Source organism: Callorhinus ursinus, unplaced genomic scaffold (genome assembly GCF_003265705.2).
Source record: "Callorhinus ursinus isolate GAN/ISIS: 27379988/994484 unplaced genomic scaffold, GSC_fseal_2.0 scaffold9, whole genome shotgun sequence".
In the NCBI taxonomy this organism is placed as follows: domain Eukaryota; kingdom Metazoa; phylum Chordata; class Mammalia; order Carnivora; family Otariidae; genus Callorhinus; species Callorhinus ursinus.
In genome coordinates this window covers 25078774-25100712 of record NW_027397071.1, presented here as the reverse complement: position 1 = coordinate 25100712, position 21939 = coordinate 25078774, and the positions used below count along the sequence as shown (strand labels likewise).

The 21939-nt window shown below is 33.5% G+C and overlaps 1 protein-coding gene across 12 annotated transcripts in view; it reads right to left on the bottom strand.

Annotated features, from left to right (window-relative positions):
- Window positions 1-21939, bottom strand: part of HFM1 (helicase for meiosis 1) — a 127290-nt gene that overhangs the window by 83318 nt on the left and 22033 nt on the right. For 11 of the 12 annotated variants that reach the window (XM_073896330.1, XM_073896329.1, XM_073896335.1 and 8 more), the window contains 14 exons: window positions 19311-19381; window positions 18704-18836; window positions 17902-18053; window positions 17259-17336; window positions 16881-17039; window positions 12654-12854; window positions 12482-12570; window positions 8856-8899; window positions 8647-8748; window positions 8097-8242; window positions 7075-7169; window positions 6312-6445; window positions 5455-5502; window positions 3532-3612 (listed from right to left, as the gene is read on the bottom strand). In XM_073896330.1, coding sequence (XP_073752431.1) covers window positions 3532-3612; window positions 5455-5502; window positions 6312-6445; window positions 7075-7169; window positions 8097-8242; window positions 8647-8748; window positions 8856-8899; window positions 12482-12570; window positions 12654-12854; window positions 16881-17039; window positions 17259-17336; window positions 17902-18053; window positions 18704-18836; window positions 19311-19381 — 1533 coding nt within the window. The remainder of the gene's footprint in view (window positions 1-3531; window positions 3613-5454; window positions 5503-6311; window positions 6446-7074; window positions 7170-8096; window positions 8243-8646; window positions 8749-8855; window positions 8900-12481; window positions 12571-12653; window positions 12855-16880; window positions 17040-17258; window positions 17337-17901; window positions 18054-18703; window positions 18837-19310; window positions 19382-21939) is intronic. The other variant, XM_073896333.1, reaches the window with a different exon arrangement.

Here is a 21939-nt window from a genome sequence, read left to right as displayed (position 1 = left end):
GGTAACTATTGAAAGATAGGAATTTAGTGCCATTTTATTGCCTATAAGGTGACTGTTACTGTATATTGTCTCTGTTCCTTTCGGGTCTATGTTACTTTTAGGCTCTCTCTTTGCTTAGAGGACCCCTTTCAATATTTCTTGTAGGGCTGGTTTAGTGTTCACAAATTCTTTTAGTTTTTGTTTGTCCTGGAATCTTTTTCTCTCTCCTATTATCAATGACAGCCTAGCTGGATATAGTATTCTTGGCTACATATTTTTCTCGTTTAGTGCCCTGAATATATCATGCTAGTCCTTTCTGGCCTGCCAGGTCTCTGTGGATAGGTCTGCTGCCAATCTAATGTTTCTACCATTGTAGGTTACAGATCTCTTGTCCCAAGCTGCTTTCAGGATTTTCTCTTTGTCTCTGAGACTTCTAAGTTTTACTATTAGACGTCAAGACATTGACCTATTTTTATTGATTTTGAGGGGGCTTCTCTGTGCCTCCTGGATTTTAACGCCTGTTTCCTTCCCCAAATTAGGGAAGTTCTCTGCTATAATTTGCTCCAATATACCTTATGACCCTCTTTCTCTTTTTTCTTCTTCTGGGATCCCAATTATTCTAATATTGTTTCGTCTTATGGTATCACTTATCTCTTGAGGTCTCCCCTCGTGATCCAGTAGTTGTTTATCTCTCTTTTTCTCAGCTTCTTTATTTTCCATCATTTGGTCTTCTATATCACTAAATCTCTCTTCTGCCTCATTTATTCTAGCAGTTAGAGCCCATTTTTTATTGCACCTCATTAATAGCCTTTTTGATTTCAACTTGGTTAGATTTTAGTTCTTTTATTTCTCCAGAAAGGGATTCTCTAGTATCTTCTATGCTTTTTTCAAGCCCAGCTAGTATCTTTATAATCATCATTCTGAACTCTAGTTCCAACATCTTACTAATATCCATATTGATTAGGTCCCTGGCAATTGTTACTGCCTCTTGTTCTTTTCTTTAAGGTGAGTTTTTCCATCTTGTCATTTTGTCCAGAGAAGAACAGATGAATGAGAGAATAAAATGCTAAAAGGGTAACGACGACCCCAGAAAATTATACACTAAACAAATCAGAAGAGACCTGAAACCGGAGGGGAGTTGAGGGGAGAATATGATCAGGCTGGTGAATAGAACAGAGCCACACACTTGATTTTGGGTGTATTATGGTCTGTTAGAAGAAACTGCCTCCCAAAATTTTAAAGAAAGAAAAACATACATATATACAAAAATAAGGGTAAATACGATGAATGGATGGAATATGACTGTAAAGATGAAAATTAAAAAAGATTTTAAAAGAGGAATTGATAAGAAGTTGGTTGGCAAAAGAAAGAAAAAAAATTAAAAAACAAAAAAAAGAGAGAGAGAGAGAATGTGATCAGGCAGGAGACTAGAACAAAGCCATACACTAGATTTAGGGTATATTTTGGTCTGTTAGAAGAAGCTGTATCCCAAAACTTTAAAGAAAGAAAAACTTATATATATACAAAAAATAAGATTAAATACAATGAAGGGATAGAATATGACTGTAAAAATGCAAATTAAAAAAGATTTTAAAAAAGGAATTAATAAGATGTTGGTTGAAAAAGGAAAGAAGAAAAATTCAACTAAAAAAATAGAAAAAGAAAAAATAAAGAAAATTTTAAAAATTAACTTTGAAAGACTAAAGAATCATGGGGAAAAAGCCATGAATTCTATGTGCTCTATTCCCCTAGCACTGGAGTTTTGCAGTTCTCATTGATCAGTAAACTTGGTCTTGACTGGATGTTCTTACTGATCTTCTGGGGGAAGGGCTTGTTGTAGTGATTCTCAGATGTCTTTGCCCCAGGCGGAATTGCACCACCCTTGCCAGGGGCCAGACTATGTAATCTGTTTGGATTTGCTCTCAGGAGCTTTTGTTCCCCGAAAGCTTTCTGTACAGCTTTAGAGGATGAAACTGAAAATGGCAGCCTCCCAATCTCTCGTCCCAGAGGAGCCGAGAGCTTGGGGCTCCACTCCTCAGTGGTCCCTCAGAGAAAAGCAGTCAATCACTCCTGTTTCTCTGGTCCCCGGCTGCACTCTGTGCTCACCTGGCCTGTGACCAAGCGTTTCTATCTCTGGCATATGACCCCATTTGGAGTCTCCAAACCCAGCAGATTCCTGCGATGAGCTCCCATGCTGCTCCTCCTGCGGGAGGAAGGGGAGTCTCCCCGGATCTGCCCCTTGTTGGGTCTCTGCTCAAAGAGCAGTGGCCTGTGCTGTGGATCATGGTTTTTGGCAACCCAGAGCTGAGAGCCCACTCCTCAGCTCCGTCTTTGCAGCTGGCTTCCCCACTCCAATGCCTAGGAGCTCTGCCACACTCAGGCACCCCCTTTCTTTGATCCCAAGGGTCCTGAGACCACACTGTCCCAGCGAGGGTTCCACCCCCCGCTTAGCAACTAGAGTGACTTCCCTCACTGGAGCAGACTCTAAAAGTTCCGATTTTGTGCTCCACTGCTCTATCACTTGCTGGTAGCCAGCTGATGGAGGCTCCCTCCCCACACGGTCTATCTTCCCAAATATCAACTCCGATTCACTTCTCTGCATGTCCTACCTTCCAGAAAGTGGTCGCTTTTCTGTTCATAGAATTGCTGCTATTCTTTTCTTCTATCTCCTGTTGAGTTTGTAGGTGTTCAGAATGGTTTGATAACTATCTAACTGAATTCCTGGAACCAGACGAAATTTAGGTCTCCTACTCCTCCACCATCTTGCTCCTCCCCCCCCAAATAAATGCTCCCCCAAGAAACTTCTAATCATGAGTGCTAAAAACTACAAACCATTCTTTGTCTCTTCTATTGTACTCTAAATAGAATGAAAGAGAGAAAGAGAGAGAGAAAAGGAGCTGAAGTAACCATCTGGATAACCAATGTTTGAATAATTAAGAACTGGCAAAAGAGTATCTACAAGAATTATAAGAGGTTTGAAGTGACCCAAAGATTTGAATATTTCAATTCTCTGCCAAAAGTCACCAGAATCAGTGAAAACAAAGGGTCTGTCAAAAAGAAGCTCTATAGTTTTATAAATAGGACTCTTACATAAATATATCATGCTAATAATGATGATACCCTGCTGAGACAACTGAGACCACAATTTAATTTTAGTATCATCTAAGTTTTAGTAGAACATATTTTTTAAATTTTTTTCCCTGACAGTTATTATTTAATAAACATCAGAAAAAAATTACTTCCTCACCTTTTTGTTTTTTGAATGTCTTTTAGTCTTTTTGTTTTTTGAATGTCTTTTAATATCAACTATTTTAAAATTTAGTCTTAGTCTTAAGCAATTGTTAAATTTACTAACTGATGTAAAAATTACCAGTTGGGGGGAGCCTGGGTGGCTCAGTCGGTTAACTGTCTGCCTTTGGCTGGAGTCTCAGGATCAAGTCCCGCATTAGGCTCCCCACTCAGTGGGGAGTCTGCTTCTCCCTCTGACCCTCCGCTCTCTGGTGCTTTCTCTCTCTCTCTCAAATAAATAAATAATCTTTAAAAAAAAATTACCAGTTGGTTTGAAATTAACATCCTCATCCATCGTTATCAAGTCCAGAAATGATAAATCATTCAGATTCTTCAAACATAATTCTGTCCAATAATAAACATATTTTTATTTTAGTAAGATAAGGGAGCAGCACAAAATAGAGTTTATAATCAAATATGCTAAAGTTCTGTTTCTATATATTTGCTGTGGGAAAAACTATAGTCACTACTTAAGTGGTAAGGAAAAACTCATTAAATAAAAGAGACAGTTAATAGGCTAAAAAATTTTTCTAGTAGTAACAATAATATAAATTATCAAAATAAGTTATGAAATAACATTTACAACTTCGACTTTTAATTTTAAATGAGGATATTTGTATTTCCTCATTTAATTCTCATAATAACACAACAAGGTAGGTACTAATATTATTTCATATACAAGTTAGGAAACAAAGAAATAGAGAAGCTAGGTTACTTGCTCCAGGTCTATGTAACCACCCTGCTATCTGATTTCCAATGTGGCCTGGTTTTCTTTTTCTTTTTCTTTTTTTAACTTTTATCAAAGATATATACACACAAAGTATAGTCAAATAGATCTACAAAGATTATTTAAAAAACACCAATCTTTTCCCTCCTCTGAGTCTGCCACACTCTTGAGGCAACCAATTGTGACTATTTCAGCTGATGCTTTTGGTACTTACTTTAGCATCTCTAACATGCTACTATTGCTACCTGGAAGGAACCTCTGAACAGGAAGTAATGCAAGTTCAGCTCTCACTGACTGATGAAGATCAGAGCAATTGTAGTAGCCTGTAGAGCCCATAGTGCTCCCATTATTCTATGCTATAAAGCCCCGAAGACTGAAGGTAATTTAACAAAAGTTAAATCATTACAATTATCAGAATATAGCAAGACTATATTGGACTATCTTGGTGTATTTGATCATTATGATCAAAAAATATGTTTTAAAAACTCCATTATAAAATTGATCAGTAAATAAAGGATAATACAACTATTTTATAGATCTGTTTCTCAATAGCAGCATTATGAATATACGCTATTACTTAGTACCCTGCTTCAACAATATATTTATTCTTTAATCAAGATAATTTTACTGCTTCATCCTTATCTCTGCATTTTAATATGCCATATGTGTACATCCAAGTAGAGAATAAATTAAAATTAGCTAAATATTTTCAGATCTACACCAAGTGAGGGTCTAGACTAGGAGTGCTGCTATGCAGATGGACGTCTACTCCTCGATCCTTTTTTTTTCCCCTCTTAAAGTTATCTTTGTACCCAATGTGAGGCTCTGGTGCTTGAACTGACAACCCCAAGATCAAGGGTTGCATGCTCTACCAATTGAGACAGTGAGGTACCCCAAAATTGGCTAAATATTTTTAGTGGATCTAAAATTTTTTCTTTCACTGAAAGAGAATCTCAATACAAAGAAGAACTGATAATTTCTAATCCTAATAAATGCTCAACAATTTTTTGATATTTGAAAAGACGGGTAATGAAGTATTAATTAATTGAAAAATTAAGCTGGGATTTGATGGGAATATATCATTAGCACAGATTAGGCTAAGAAGCCCATAATCAAGGTAGGCTTATATATTCAAGTAAAATTAAACTAGAAAAATGAAGAGTTGTATATCTATAGGCAATATTTTCAAAGATGAGGGTCATTTTTAAAATAAAAACAAAGTTAACATATTATAAAAAGGAAGATATTCTGATAGAATTAATAAATTCATTAATTCAGAAAAAAAGCATATGTGCTAAACTTTATTTGCATATGAAAAAGAAATACTTCATATATTTTTTTCTGGAAACAAGTTTACTTTTTTAAGAAATAATTTGCCAGAGTATTCTTACTTTCACACTAACTGACCTTTCTCATTAAAATTTATAAAATATAATTTTTTACAAGGAAATGCATCTAACCTTGTAATTTTGCTTCAATTCCATCTTTGTTCAATCCAGATGCAAAACCTGTAAAAGTTATGAAAATTCATAAAAATTTAAAATAGAAAGGACTTAACTCATTTTTATAGGCTCAGTTTATACCCTAGTTAACTAGAAAAGAGTAGTCTAACTTAATCTTAAATAGGGGGAAAATAGCTTAATGAGTTAAAACAAGGCTTAGCTATCTATAGAAAATAACCACTGCTATAAAATCCTTTCAATATCAATTAGCTATCTTTTGCTTTTTTACTGTATAACCATGACCATGCATACTGTATTTTTTCCCCTTGGAGATCTTAAAGTTTTGAACCTGTGTACATTAGAATAGTATTGCAACAAATCAGGTTTTAATTTGATATAATTTGGTATCAGCAATTCCAAGCATTTTTACTTTATAAACTGTACCATATGAAAGAACCTTCTAGAAGCAATATAACCACATGTGTGTTAGCTTTAGAAGCAGGCTGCAAACTCCAGCAGCAATAGCAGTACTATATACTTTGATTTGAACACTAGTTCAGACAAAATTTAAGAATTTTTTTTACTTTAACTTTTAAAAAATAATTTTAAGCACTTTTATTATTTTTATTTGAGTTAATTTTTTTAAAAGATCTATTTTTAATGGTGCTCGTTTCAAACCTTATTAAAAGACTGGAAGTAAAACAGATAAATATTTCTCACCTTTGTCTACTCTTGCCTCTAATGTATTTATGAATATTGTTATTTTTTATTTCTGTTACCTATTAGTGTCTGTCATCTATTCTGTGACTTAATAGCATAAATATAGACTCAACTGGCTTGAAACATTTACTACTTTTTCAAATCAAGTAACAAACCATAATGAGATGGATTTTTCAAGGCTCTGATATAAAGCAAAGTTGATCGTATCCATTCCAAAGCAATATTCACATCTGTGATGGTATGTAACACTATCTCTGCATTTAAATGTTCAATAAGATGTCTGTGTAAACTGGTAGAAAAAAAAAAAACCTTTGTATTAGTAATATGTATTTTAATGCCATAACCTTACCTTTTTAAACTGCAATAATATTTTGAATAATTCAACTGAATATAATTGAATAATATACTCATTGCTATATTATTAATTCATGAAAAATAACTTAATTTTCAAAAATATAAGAGAAAACCATAAAAATCAGTTCAACTGTTAAAAAATTATAGATTTTTCTCTATCCCATGGCTCCAGAAGACATTATTACTTAAAAAGAGTGAGAGTGAATATTCTCTGAGTATTACAATCATATGCTTTACTAAAAGCTTCCAGATTGCCTCTCTCTCTATTATTAAACAAATTTTAAAGATGTAAAGAGATGTGAAAATTATCGTCTTATTACTAATTTGGCCTTTTATAACAAGGATACATGCCACCACATGCTAGGAAACTACCAAATAAAAATATTACGCTGCCCTTTTTTTTAACTATTGAGTTTCTTAAAAGGACACAAACTTTCTACTTAGATTATTGAAAAGTTTCAAGACAATGGCCTTAGAAAATCTCCTAATCAAATTTCCTTTTAATATGTGAAAAGGAAAAATATAAGCGGTATTAACATCTTTTTAGAATATTATCTGTATTACCTGCTTTCTACAGTGTCACTACAAGCTAACATCTGAATATACTTCTCTTTTGTACTTAACCGAGTCATAATAACTGCAGTAGCTGTAGTATCAAACTGGAAAAAAAAAATAAACACAGAGAAATGTAGTAAAAAAGAGTACATGTTGGTACCAGTCCTCTTCAAGAACTCATGAATTTCATTTTATATTAAGCAGTCCCTGATTTAAACAACAGGTCAAAAATGCCTTAAAAATGTTTCTGAATTTGAATGTTCACTGAAAATTTAATTAAAAACCTTCCAAGAGTATAGATGTAAAAATATTACTTTGGTTTCAATGTAACATAATTTTGGTATTAGTAAAATCAAAACAAACTTAGGCACCTGGATAAAAGTTATAAGATTGGTGTAGTTTACATATAACCTAATTGATCTCATAAAAACTACGATTTATATAACGTAATATTTTGACTTCTTTGAAAAGATACTCTTCCTAAATGTTCCCTAACTATATGAATGACTTCTTTATTTGAGTATTTGCTAGAGTAGGACATGTTTTGTAATGTATATGGGCTAATTTTTAATTGTCACAATACCTGGGGACCACTATTGGCATTTTGTGCTAAGACTCAAGGATGCTACACATTCTGCAATGTATGACAGTCCTACACAATGAAAAACTGTCCCATCTAAAATACAAATAGCATCCCCATTCAGAACAAAAAACAAAATTAAAAAAAAACCGTCAAAACCAAAAAAAAAAAAAACCCAAAAAACTTTTGACAGTATATACACATTCATCAACCCAACCACCAGCCAAGGGAACAAGGGAAACTCAGAGGGAGTAGAGGCAGCATGTCTCCTTTGGTGAGACTTGTTTTACTTCTATGTCTCCACTAAAGTAGATTTTCTGTTGCACTTATTTTTAAACCTAATCTGAATATGAAATGTTAATCTCCTGTTTAACAAAAAGTACAAAAAAAAAACAGTTTTTGCTTTTTACCTTATTTTAAAACAAGTTACAAACAAAATATTGTCACTTACTTGAGGTCGACCAGCTCTACCAATCATCTGTAGAATATCTGTTTCACTATACTCTTCAAACATTCCTCCAGCATAATGCATCGTAGATTTTATAACTACTAGGTGGGCAGGCAAATTTACTCCCATAGCTAAAGTACTGGTAGTAACTGCATCAGATTAAGAAATAATACTTTCAAGCCATATAATTTTATTGCCTCAGGTAGACATCATTTTATAAAATATATATTCTTATAAATATAATAAACATTCATACATAGGGAATTTAGGAAAAACAAAGAGGAAAAGAACATTACAGTGTAAAATAATAACACATCTTAAAACCAAAAAACAATTAAATTCTTACTTTTCAGGTAGCACTGTTCAGTAGCATGATAAAGAACTAAAACTGCCGGAGTTTACTGTAGCATGTATATGCATGGGTAATTACATAATTTTAGATTCTTGGAAGAAAAGCAGAAATAAGTCAGAATACTTGAGCTTTTTCTTTTTTTCTCTTAACAAATAAATAGTTTTCCAAAATATAATAGCCACAAGAATATGTTTTACTTACAAAGAACTGGTAGATCTCCAACAGTGAAAGCTCCTTCAACTACTTTTCTATCTGACAGCTCCATACCAGCATGATGATAAGCAACACCATGTATTAAGATATCTATAATAAAAATATATAATCTGTTATATGCTGTTAATATTTCATCCATAACTGATTTCTTTCATGTGTAGCTGAAAATGCTATTCAAAAATAATCTCTACACTTACCTCTCAGTTTTGAATCTCTTATGGAATATGCACACTTCTGTAACCTATTTTAAAAATACCATAAAATTATTAAGAGTTATTCCCATTAACATAAAAACTCTTAGTTTATTAATCATTTTGAAGCTATAGATATTAGTACGTATTCACAATATCACTGTTTGAAAATCACCTTTAAGAAGTAGAGAATATCTAACTTTCATATTCAGAAGTCCCTAAATTTACAACTCAGCAAAATAAGAAACAATTTAAAAATGGGCAAAGGACCTAAAAAACATTTTTCCAGTAAAGTTATACAAATGGCCAACAATACATGAAAAGATGCTCCACATCACTAATCATCAGGGATAAATGAAAGTCAAAACTACAATGAGATATCACCTCACACCTGCTGAATGGCTTAGTACCAAAATGACAAGAGATAACAAATGCTGGTGAGGATGTAGAGAAAAGAGAACCATTGTGCACTGTTGGTGGGAATAGTAAACTAATACAGACACTATGGAAAACAATATGAAGATTCCTAAAAAAATTAAAAATAGAACTACCATATCATCCAGCAATTCCACTTCTGGATCATATCCAAAGGAAACAAAATCAGTATCTCGAAGAGATACCTGTACTCCTATGTTGACGGCAAAATTATTCAGAATAGCCAACATATAGAAACAACTTAAGTGTCTGAGACAGATGAATGGACAAAGAATATTTGATACACACACACACACACACACACACACACACACACGCACGCACAATGGAATATTATTCAGTCTTAAGAAAGAAGGAAATTCTGCCTTTTTCGACAACACGGATGAAGCTAGCGGGCATTGTGCTAAGTGAAATTAGCCAAAATGGTAATAATATGGTAATATAGATAGTCGATTCCCATATTATCCCACCCTGATTAAGAAATTGAAACTGAGAGAAGTAATGTGTCCAATGGTACACAGCTAGTAAAGTGGCAGCACTGCAATCCAAATCATGGTCTCTAACTTAATGCTGTTTTTTTTTTTCTTTTTAAGATTTATTTATTTGAGAGAGAGAGAGAGAACAGTGGGGGGCAGGCAGGAGAGAGGGAGAATCCTAAGCAGACTCGGAGCCTGACGGGGGCTCCATCCCACGACCCCAAGATCATGACCTGAGCCAAAACCAAGAGTTGGTTGCTCAACAGCCTGCACCATCCAGGAGCCTCTCATGTTGTTTCTAGTACCAGCATCTCATTCTTGGAAAAACAGGAATAAAAATGGGGGATAAAGGGGAAAAAAAAAAAGGAGAGACAGAGTGAAAAAAGAATTGAAAGACAAGAGAAATTTTCCTATCAAAAACTAATTATGTAATGTATGGTGATTAACATAACATAATAAAATAAAATTAAAAAACATTATAAGAATACTGTGTGGTGTCAAAGTGGTGAAATAATCCATGGGGAAAAGGTGATACTAAAATTATGGTTATGAAGTGTACTTTTTATCCTTCTGTTCTGCAGTTAAACTTAGATTTGTGTTATGCTTTATAGTTCTCATAGCTTTCATGATAAAATATATTAAAAAGTATTCTAATCATCAGAAAAAAGAAAAGAAATTTTCCTTGAGTAACTAGGTAAAGAGTGGGAAGTAAGAAAAGGAGAAACATGATATATGCTTCTGTGTAAGAAAATGATTATCTAAAACAAAATTCGCTAATTTGGGTGCAGCAGACAACAGGGGAAAAGGGAAAGGATGCAATGGAAATTAGTTTTAAGGATGCATACAGGTTAGCTATTTCAGTTCCTTACTCTTATAGATAGGTTCAAGTTCAAAATGCTAATTATTAAGTATTCATCTTGGGAGGTTATATAATCATTCTATATGAATTCTATACGTTTTTAAAAATTTCCTTCAGAGTTAGTTTTTGAGCAAGAAAATAAGCCTCATTGCTTGACAACCACATCTGTTTCTGACTAAAAGTCACATGGCCCAACTTGATCAACTAGTTTCTTCACCCGAGTAGAAAAGTTCCAAATTACTCTTTGCTACTTACAGTCTCCTTACTCTATAGCTACACTTTTTTAAAAAACTCCAGTTTTCATTTATACTATTACTAGTTTTATAATGACCTGGTCAATTGGTTTTTGAAACCCCATCTTTGCTAAAAACATTTAGAAAATTAATAATCAAGAATGCTAAAAAACGAAGTGCAGCTGGTATGGAAACTACCAATTGTGATTTGATTATAGAAAAGGATTTTGCCAGCAGAATGACCTAATGGATGCATACATTCTCCCAATATGCTTGATCACTGCCCATAAGTAGCCAAGAAGTTTTCTGGATTAAAACCAAAGGCTCAGACCAGGTGATTAAAATAAAAACTTAAAAAAAAAAAAGCTCGGGAAACACTCTCATTATGAGAATACTACCAATTAACTTCTTGAAGTTAACTAAGACATTCCAAAATATAGAAATATTTTGTTATTTGAATGCATGATACAAAGAAGAGGTATTTAATAAAAAGCTAAAGAAACCAGAGTACAAAACAGCTGAACATGTTAGATTGAGAAACCATAGTAACAGAATCTGGGGCTTGATTAGCAAAAAGAAGTCTTGTAGTTAATTGTTAGAACATGAGTGGTCAAAGGGGAATTGAGGTAAGCATCAGTCTCTTTTCCTGGTCTACACCAACTCAAAATGGCATTCCATTCCTTTTCACTCAGTATATCCAAAATAGAATCATGGTTCTTTCTCTCAAACCAACTCCTCTTCCAGTGTTCCCCCATCTAAATTATACAACACTCCCTGGTTACTCATGGCAGAAACCTATCACTGATACCTCCCTCACCTTCCTCCACATAGGCAAACAATTACCAAGTCCTGTTTATTCTTACTTCTAATTATATCTCAAATATATCATCTTATCTCCATCAACACTGCCACCTCCTTAGTTCAAATCACTATTAGTTTCTAATAGTTTGAGATGCTCATATATATGCAGTTGGAGATGTCAGGCATGAACGATAGAGTAGAGTTCAGAATGGAGTTATAAATTTAGGAACTCACAGACATATATAAATAATAAGCATACATATATTCTTTGAACCCATGTGATAGATACAAATACCCAGGAGTGTGGAATTAGAAAGAATGAACCTTGGATAGAACCTCCAGAATGTCAACATTTCAGAGTTGGGTAAGAGGTGAAAAGAGAATTGAGAATGAGCAGCCAGCAAAGTAGGAAGAAACTTGGTAGAGGATGATCTCGGAAGCACAGAGTCCAGAGTTTTTAAATAAGGTGGGAAGGATCAAATATATTAGAAGCTCCTGAGAGATCAACAGCAAGATTAGCTTTAGTGAAAGATTACAACAGATGCCAAATTCAAAGTGGATTAAAAAAAAAAAATTAAGACAGCAATATGAATAACCTTTCAAGAAACCTGGCTATGAAATAAAGAAGACAGGATCATAATGTCACTAAGATTCACTCTCACTTAATCTTCCAAATTACTATTATCTTTAATTTATAGATGAGGAAACTGAGGCTTAGAGAAGCCAATTAACTTGAAAAGGTGAAGGAACAAACCCAGTTTTCTCATCTCATCTAGATAATCCCTAAAAGTCTTCCTATCTCCAATAACAAAAAAAGAAAAAATATACCTCTGTTTCTGTTCCACAGCCATAATAAATTTAGCATCTTTCACAAGAACAGAAGCAGCCTGTTGTACACCTTTCCTTGTTGCACAAAACTGAAAATAAATGAATAATTCTTGGATTAATCATATTAAAAACTGAACATTACACTCAAAAATAAGCAACTAACAATCCATACCACAAGTGTGGGTTTCTGATCAGAGTATGTTTGTATAACACTGGCAATTTTGTAGTTGAGGGTTAAATCGAACTTAAATTCGGTTTGGTTACTTCTGCAGGGAAATCCAAGGACCACTTTCCGAAGTTTCACCGGCCTATGTCTCTCATCCATTTTCAGACATACAGCAGGTCTTTCACCATCTGAAAGCCATTCTGCAATCTTTAAATAACAGAAACATACATTAAAAGTTTTTTCGAGTCAAGTTTTATGGCTAAACATAACCAAATAATAGACCACTTTTAAAGAGAAGGTATAAAAATAATTAGGCTGTCTTTTTCAGTATTACATATTCCAGTGACACTATTCTATTTATATATTGGTAGGTATTATCAGTAGCAGTATTTTAAGATTATTCCCACTTTTCAACATGGTAAACTCCCAATTAATTATTATTTTGTTTTATTTTCCTTCCCAAGAGTCCAAAATAAAATTAAAAATGATTTTGGCAGAGAAACTGAATTTCTCACTATCATTATAACCTTCCCATTTTTCAGAACTATGCCTACATATGCATGACAGATCTTTTGAGTTGTGCTAAATAATAGCCAAAGAGTAGCAAAGTAATGGTTGGCTTTATTGGCAAGGGTTGACAATTTTTAAACAAAGAGCAAATAAATACTTGAGAGATGGCAGTGCCAAAAGCACATTTCAGACTCAATGCTTGAGTCACTTGTTAATTTCTGAAGCTATGGTGAGCAATCCTTACCTTCATATAACCTGGTTAGTAATTAGGCTTCATGCCTGCTCTGAAACTGACCATTGATTTGACAGGAAGATGGATTAATGAGTTTTTAGGTGCAGGGGAAGGAAATATTAAAACATTTTCAAGACTACCATGTGTACAAAAAAGATCACACAAGAATTTAATTTGAAAGGAGAAGAAGGCCAAGAGTTGAAGACCTTAATTTAGGAGAAAATTGAGGAAGAGGATTTGTACAAAGAGAGAGGAAAGTAGCATTCACAGATGCAGTGATTATCACAAAGGGCAAACGAATTTCAAGAATTACAGAGTATCGATATTTAATGACAGCTTACAAATCAGTAAGAAAAGTTTATTATCCTAATGTGAAACAAAGGGTAAAGAACATGACCTGACAAGGTACAGAAAAAGAACTTAAAGTAATTGATTGATATATTAAAAATATTTACTTCAACTTGATGCCCCCAGCTTTTTCTTTTTCAACATTTCTTTGGCAATCCAGGTTCTTTTCTGGTTCCATACAAATTTTAGGATTGTTTGTTCCAGCTCTTTGAAAAATGCCATTGGTATTTTGATCGGGTTGGCATTCAAAGTATTGATTGCTCTGGGCAGCATAGACCTTTTAACAATGTTTATTCCTCCAATCCCATGAGCATGGAATGTTTTTCCATCTTTTTGTATCTTCTTCAATTTCCTTCGTAAGTGTTCTGTAGTTTCTAGAGTATAGATCCTTTACCTCTTTAGTTAGGTTTATTCCAAGGTATCTTATGGTTTTTAGTGCTATTGTAAATGGAATCAATTCCCTAATTTCTCTTTCTACAGTTACATTGTTAGTGTATAGAAAAGCAACTGATTTCTGTGCATTGATTTTGTATCCTGCCACGTTACTGAATTGCTATATGAGTTCTAGTAATTTGGGGGTGGAGTCTTTTGGGTTTTCCACATAAAGTATCACATTGCCTGATTTCAAGCTGTATTACAAAGCTGTGATCACCAACACAGCATGGTACTGGCACAAAAACAGACACACAGATCAATGGAACAGAATAGAGAGCCCAGATATGGACCCTCAACTCTATGGTCAACTAATCTTCGACAAAGCAGGAAAAATGTCCAATGGAAAAAAAAGAGTCTCTTCAATAAATGATGCTGGGAAAATTGAAGAGCTATATACAGAAGAATGAAACTCGACCATTCTCTTACACCATACACAAAGATAAACTCAAAATGGATGAAAGACCTCAATGTGAGACAGGAATCCATCAAAATCCTAGAGGAGAACATAGGCAGTAACCTCTTTGACATCAGACATAGCAATTTCTTTCAAGACACGTCTCCAAAGGCAAAGGAAACAAAAGGGAAAATGAACTATTGGGACTTCATCAAGATAAAAAGCTTCTGCACAGCAAAGGAAATAGTCAACAAAATAAAGAGGCAACCCACAGGATGGGAGAAGATATTTGCAAATGACATAACAGACAAAGGGCTGGTATCTATGCTCTATAAAGAACTTCTCAAACTCAGCACCCAAAAAACTAATAATCCAGTCAAGAAATGGGCAGAAGACATGAACAGACATTTCTCCAAGGAAGACATATGAATGGCTAACAGACACATGAAAAAAATGTTCAACATCATTAGCCATCAAGGAAATTCAAATCAAAAACACACTGAGATACTACCTTATACCAGTTAGAATGGCAAAAATTAACAGGACAGGAAACAACAAATGTTGGAGAGGATGTGGAGAAAAGGGAACCCTCTTACACTGTTCGTGGGAATGCAAACTGGTGGAGCCACTCTGGAAAACAGTATGGAGGTTCCTCAAAAAGTTAAAAATAGAGCTACCCTATGACCCAGCAATTGCACTACTGGGTATTTACCCTAAAGATACAGATGCAGTGAGAAGAAGGGGCACATGCACCCCAGTGTTCATAGCAGCAATGTCCACAATAGCCAAACTGTGGAAGGAGCCAAGATGCCCTTCAACAGATGAATGGTTACTTAGCCATCAAAAAGAATGAATATCCATCACTTGCATCAACATGGATGGAACTGGAGGGGATTATGCTAAGTGAAATAAGTCAAGCAGAGAAAGTAAATTATCATATGGTTTCACTTATATGTGGAGGGGCAGAGGGAAGAGGGGAAGAAGACTCTCCCCTGAGCAGAGAGCTTGGATTGCAGGACCGGGGATCATGACCTGAGCCAAAGGCAGACGCTTAAACAATTGAGCCACTCAGGCACCCCGAAAACGATTTAAATGTAATAATAACAATAATTTAGCATAATATCCAGTGTTAGAATACAGAAAAATGGCTGATGGTGGAAGTATAAATGACTATACCATTTTTTGAAAGCACTGTTTCCTTAGAGTTTTATAGATCCTTTGACTCAGTTATTCCACTCTAGAAGTTCATCCTAGAGAAATAATCATGTTTTCAAAGATGTATTAACTTTAGCACCATTTACAATAGCAAAAATGGAAATAACCTTCCATCATTAAAGCATTAGATAAATAAATTATAATAAAACCACAAAAAGTATATTAAAGAATTTCTAATGACATGGAAATGTCTGTAGGTGACATGCAAGTCATAAAAGAGCACGCATAGTATGATTCCACCTATACATCTAGAAAGACAAACACTGGGTTTCTGTTGGTTATATATACTTAAAAATTTTCTCTATTTTTCTTGAATATGAACAAAACAAGTTGTTAACTTAAGAACTGGAAAAAAGTTGTTAACTTAAGAACTGGAAAATGAATAATTTTGCCAAATTAAAGATAAATCGGGCAAAATTTTCCATTGGATTAGACAATATAGGAACTATTTGTGAAATTTCTAAGTAGTAGGGAAAAAAAGTCATTTTATAGTAGACTGAGAAGTAAATAAGAGTGAGGAACAATGAAACCATACTATTTTTCAAGAAGTTTGCCCAAACAATGAAAAAAAAATTAGGACAAGTACAATACTATGTACAATTATTTCTTTACCTGTCTGTGTACCCCATTAACCATGAGATCCTCCTCAAGGGCAGGGTCTATATGTTTTCACCTTTGTATCTATTATTAGTGCTTTCCATAATGCCACATAGAATGTGAAAAGGTGGGTGGTAATCACCTAAGCAATTATTTTTATTCTCCACCATACTTTGCTATACAACTACAGTCAGCTGATTACAACAACCATAACAAATTATTAGTCATTATGAGGTACCTGAAACCCATAAAAACCAAGACATTTAGATACTAGTAAACAACAGACTTATACCAAAAATGTTTCATTAAACCAAATCAACCAAATATTAAGGCCTAATACTGCCATACCTATGAAATCTAACCATAATTTTCTATAACATACTTTCCTACTTAAATCGGTTATGGGATTTACAGAAAAAAACCCTCACTCTCCTCTAAGATTAAAATGACAAAATATTTCAGTAGTCATAAAAAAATCTGATAGACTGAAATTCTAACTTACATCCTCAGCATTTGGAATTGTTGCAGATACAGCTACAAATCTCATTGGAATAACTGTGCTGCTATTTTCAGAAGTAGGAGATAAAGACTGTACAGTTTTCATTCTGCTAACTACAACTTCAAGAGTTGGTCCACGATTTTCATCTTTTACAACATGTACCTAAGAAAGAAATCAAGAAAAAAAATGATTAACTATAAAAATAAAAAACTATTTAATCAATTAAAATCCATAATAATATTAACCCTCTTAAGAATATGGGCCTTTCCACTTGCAGGGATAAAACAGACATATAGTTTGGTTGAAAATGTCTTGTTTCTTTCTATCCATTCCAGTCATCATTTTATGTTTATCTCTGAAAATGAGTAATGTGTTCACTACCTCATCAATGAGAAAGAGTCTAACCAGCTTGACCAAAGAGTTGTCTCTCCATTTTCTAGTCATGCTATCCCATTTTTCCTAAAGAAAAAATACATGTGGTTTAACATGATAAGAAACTATAATAAATGTTATTAACATATCAGTAAAAATCTTAACATGATACAAATGATGGGCAATATTTTAATTCACATCTTAAAAGTATCCTGAAAAAGATTTAAAGATTAAAAACATTTTAAAGGATTTTGATAGTCTTACAAGTGCTTAAAAAACTAAACCCCCATTTATTTTTGAGTTTAACCAAAATTATACAAAATTATAGTCTAATTTCATTTTTTAAGCCCTACCAAGGTCCTCCCTCTGCAACACATAATACTTCGATAAAAGAATACAAGCAAAAAGTAAGATTACAAATTATCCTCAATAACAAATTGCCTAATCATATCTTTTGTCTATTTTTCCCATTTGGTAATTTGTCTTTTACTTACTGATTAGTAAGTATTCTTTATAGTACTTTTTATGTTTGTTTGTCTTTTACATTGCAAATATGTTCTTCTACTTTGTATTTTCTTCTAACTTTTATTCTTGGTGAAGAGAAACATTTTCTAATAAACCAAGGAAATAATAGAGTATAAATAACACCTACTGGAGTTGTCATAATAATATGGGCATGCTGAATCTCAAATAGGTCATCCATTACTGTATCTCCAGTGAGTTCTTTACAATTCAATCCTATTGGTCCAAATTTTTCTTTCCAATCATCAAAACGCTGACTACACAGGGCTTTTATTGGTGCCACTATAACAACATAAGATATATATTTTGAATGTCAGTGCAATTTTAAAATTACTTTCACAAACATTGGTTAATAAAATTAAGATAAAACTACACATCTAAGTGCTGCCTAATATTTATAAATTGAAAGAGTTAATATAAACATATTATCTAGAGATACAATCACCAGACTGAACTAAAAATAGAAAAAGAAGTAATTATTCAGGGAATTGTAACTAAGAGCAGAAAGAGGTAAGGCAGGAGATTATTGCTTTTCATCATAAGCCTTTTTGTGATAATTTATTTTTTTAACCATGTATATAAATTACTTTGATGAAAAATTTTAAATATACATATACCTAAGAGAGTAGAGGTTCCTATGGAATTTTTTTAGAATTACAAAATGTTTGAATTTATTGTCCTTGTTGTACTTTAAAAAATAAACATGTAAAGGTCAAATTCTCAATTTAAGTATTACTTTTTATTTACAACTCTGGGAAAATGTGTTTGGAATTAATGTAACAGACAAGAACAAATGTGATAGGTCTTCACTAAAAATGTATGGAGAACCAAGTATTAACTCTTATGGCTTGAACTTTAATTTATTTCTTACTTTTGCCTCACTAGTTTTTCATTATTATAATTAATTACACTTACAATATATAAATACTTACTGTAAACAACTTTAATGTTTGACCATGGCAATGGGACTTCCATTAATAATCTTGTTATAGCTAGTTCAAACACTACAGTTTTCCCAGAACCAGTTGGAGCACAAATAACAAAATTCCTATCTGTGTAAAGAAGCTAAAAAGTACAATTTAATCAATCATGGAATATATAGAATTTTTCATTCACACTCTCAATTTGTTAGAAAATATGTAAGAAAGACTCTCTGGAATAATAATTCAAATTATTTTTACCTCTAAACTTACTAAAATTCTAAACTTGCTCTAGATCCACAACCCTCAAAAAAAAAAACCCACCACTATTAATAATTTACCATTTTGTGTTTTTTTGTGAAAGTAATATGTTAGACCTAGAAGAAAATAATTTCTTTAGCTTCCAGAGAAATTGTATAAATCTAATAAATATAAACAAACCCCCCTATGAAAGTCACATGCATTCATTTAGCAAACATTTTTTTAGTTCCTATAATGTACCAGTCACTGAGTGTGGCCATGGAAACATAAAGATGAATGTGATCTAGTCCTTGCCCTTAGAGAACACACAATAAAATAAGAAGAGGTAGATAAGTAAAAATCATAATAAAATACTTACATCATCAAAGGCTTTGGACTGTATATAGTTGAAGTATGGGAATTCCTTGAAAATACTTCTAAATTTTGCCGCTTAGATTAGCATTAAGGAGTCAAATATTTCAGAATTTTAAGAATTGGTTACTTTTAATTTAAAAATTCAATTAATCAATATTAACTTTGATAATATTTAGTGATGAGGCTTTAATACTTGCTATTTTAACATCATAAGAAAGGAATTAATAGATATAGAGGGAGGGACCAACGTGGCAACATAAGAGGCTCCTGAACTTTCCCTCCTCCCACAGATGCACCAAATATATAGTTACACATGGAGCAATTCTAAGAAAAATCCAGAAATTAGTTAAGTGACTCCTACACATTGGGTGAATGAAAATACCCACAATAAAATGGGTAGGGAAGGCTGAGACAACTCTTACCCTAAATCCCATCATTGGCACAGCACCATACAATTGGGAAGGAACTCCCAAACCCCAGCTTCTCCCTGAGGAGCAAAGAGTTTGGACCACACATCTAGAGTCCCGACCTTTAAGGCTCCCACCCACAGGATAAGTGCCCAAAACACCCAACTCTGTAAGCCAACAGGGCTTGAATTCATGAGACCCACAGGACTATAGCAAACAAATAAGAAACTCTTAAATGGGCACAGGAACAACCCCCCTTCCTCTGCAGATATACTCAGTGCAGAGGGAGCAGCAAAAATATTCATCTCCAGTTTCTACCTGGAAAGGATTTCACTGCATATTTTCTCAGCTGCTACCTCAGGTTCTGGCTTCTAAAGAGCCTGCACATAGGTGCTAATTACAACTCTCCCCTTTGGGACACTGATACATTTTAGCACAACTACTAGAAGCCATTAAGAACAAAGACAGTGAGTTGGGCAATCAGAAAGGTTTGAAAGGCAACTAGGAGCTTGGGCTAGGTTAATTGATGAGGCTCATCTCCTAAGACCAGCCTGTCAAGATTGGGAGAGGTGGGTATTTTATCCAATGTGTAGAAACCAGCACAGAGGTTAAGGAAAACGAAGAAATGGGAATATTTCCAAACAAAAGAACAAGATAAATCTCCAGAAACCAAACTTAACAAAAAATAGAGATAAGTGATTTACCCAATAGTTTAAAATAATGCACAAAAATGCTCACCAAGGTCAGGAAAGCAATGCGTAAACAAAGTAAGAATTTCAACAAAGTCATAGAAAATATAAAAAAGAACCAAACAGAAATCACAGGGATTCAACATCAGACAGATCAAACAGAAGAAAGAATCAATGAACTCAAAGACAGGGCAATGGAATTAATCCAGTCAGAGGAACAAAATGAAAAAAGAATGAACAAGAAAATGAAGATAGCTTAAGGGGCTTATTTTACACTGATACCAAAGCCAGGTAAGGATACTACAAGAAAAGAAAATTACAGGCCAATATCCCTAATGAACATAGATGCAGAAATCATCTACAAAATATTAACAAACCAAATTCAACAGTATATTAAAAGGGTCACACCCCCATGATCAAATGGAATTTATTTCTGGAATACAAAGATGGTTTAACATCCACAAATCAATCAACATGATATCCCCACATTAAAAAGTTAAAGATCAGGGGTTCCTAGCTGGCTCAGTCAGTAGAGCATGTGACTCCTGATCTGAGGGTTATGAGTTCAAACCCCACATTGGGCATAGAGCTTACTTTAAAAAAAAAAAAAAAAAAGTTAAAGATAAAAATATGATCATCTCAATAGATGTAGAAGAAGCATTTAACAAATACAGTATCTTTTCATGATAAAAACTCTCCAGAAACTGGCTAAAGAAGGAATATACCTCAATATAATAAAGGCCATTTATGACAAACCCACAGCTAACATCATATTCAATGGCAAAAAGCTGAAAGCTTTTGTCTAAGATTAGAAAAGAGACAAGGATGCCCACTTTCACCACTTTTAATAGTAGTGGAAATCATAACCAGAGCAATTAGGCAAGAAAGAGATATAAAAGGTATCCAAATTGAAAATGAAGAAGTAGTCTCTATTCACAGATGACATCATATTATATAGAGAAAACTCTAAAGACTCCACCAAAAAACTGTTAGAACTAATAAACAAATTCAGTAAAGTTGCAACATACAAAATAAATATACAAAAATCAGTTCCATTTCCATATACTAACAAAATATCAAAAAGAGAAATGAAGAAAACAATCCTATTTATAATAGCATCAAAAAATAAAATACTAAGGAATAAAGTTAACCATCCCATTTACAATAGCATCAAAAATAAAATACTAGTGAATAAATTTAACCAATTACTGTTTAAGACACTGATGAAAGAAATTGAAGACACAAATAAATGGAAAGATATTCCATGTTCAAGGATTCAAGAACTGATATTGCTAAATTGTAAAGTGCCAAAGCAATCTACAGATTCAATTCAATCCTTATCAAAATTCCAACTGCAGTTTTCAGAGAAATATAAAAAACAATCCTAAAATTCATATGGAGTTATACAAGACCCTAATGGCCAAAGCAATCTTGAGAAAGAAGAACAAAGCCAGAGGCATCATACTTCCTGATTTCAAACTGTATTACGAAGCTACAGTAATAAAAAACCCAGATGGTATTGGCATAAAAACCAGAC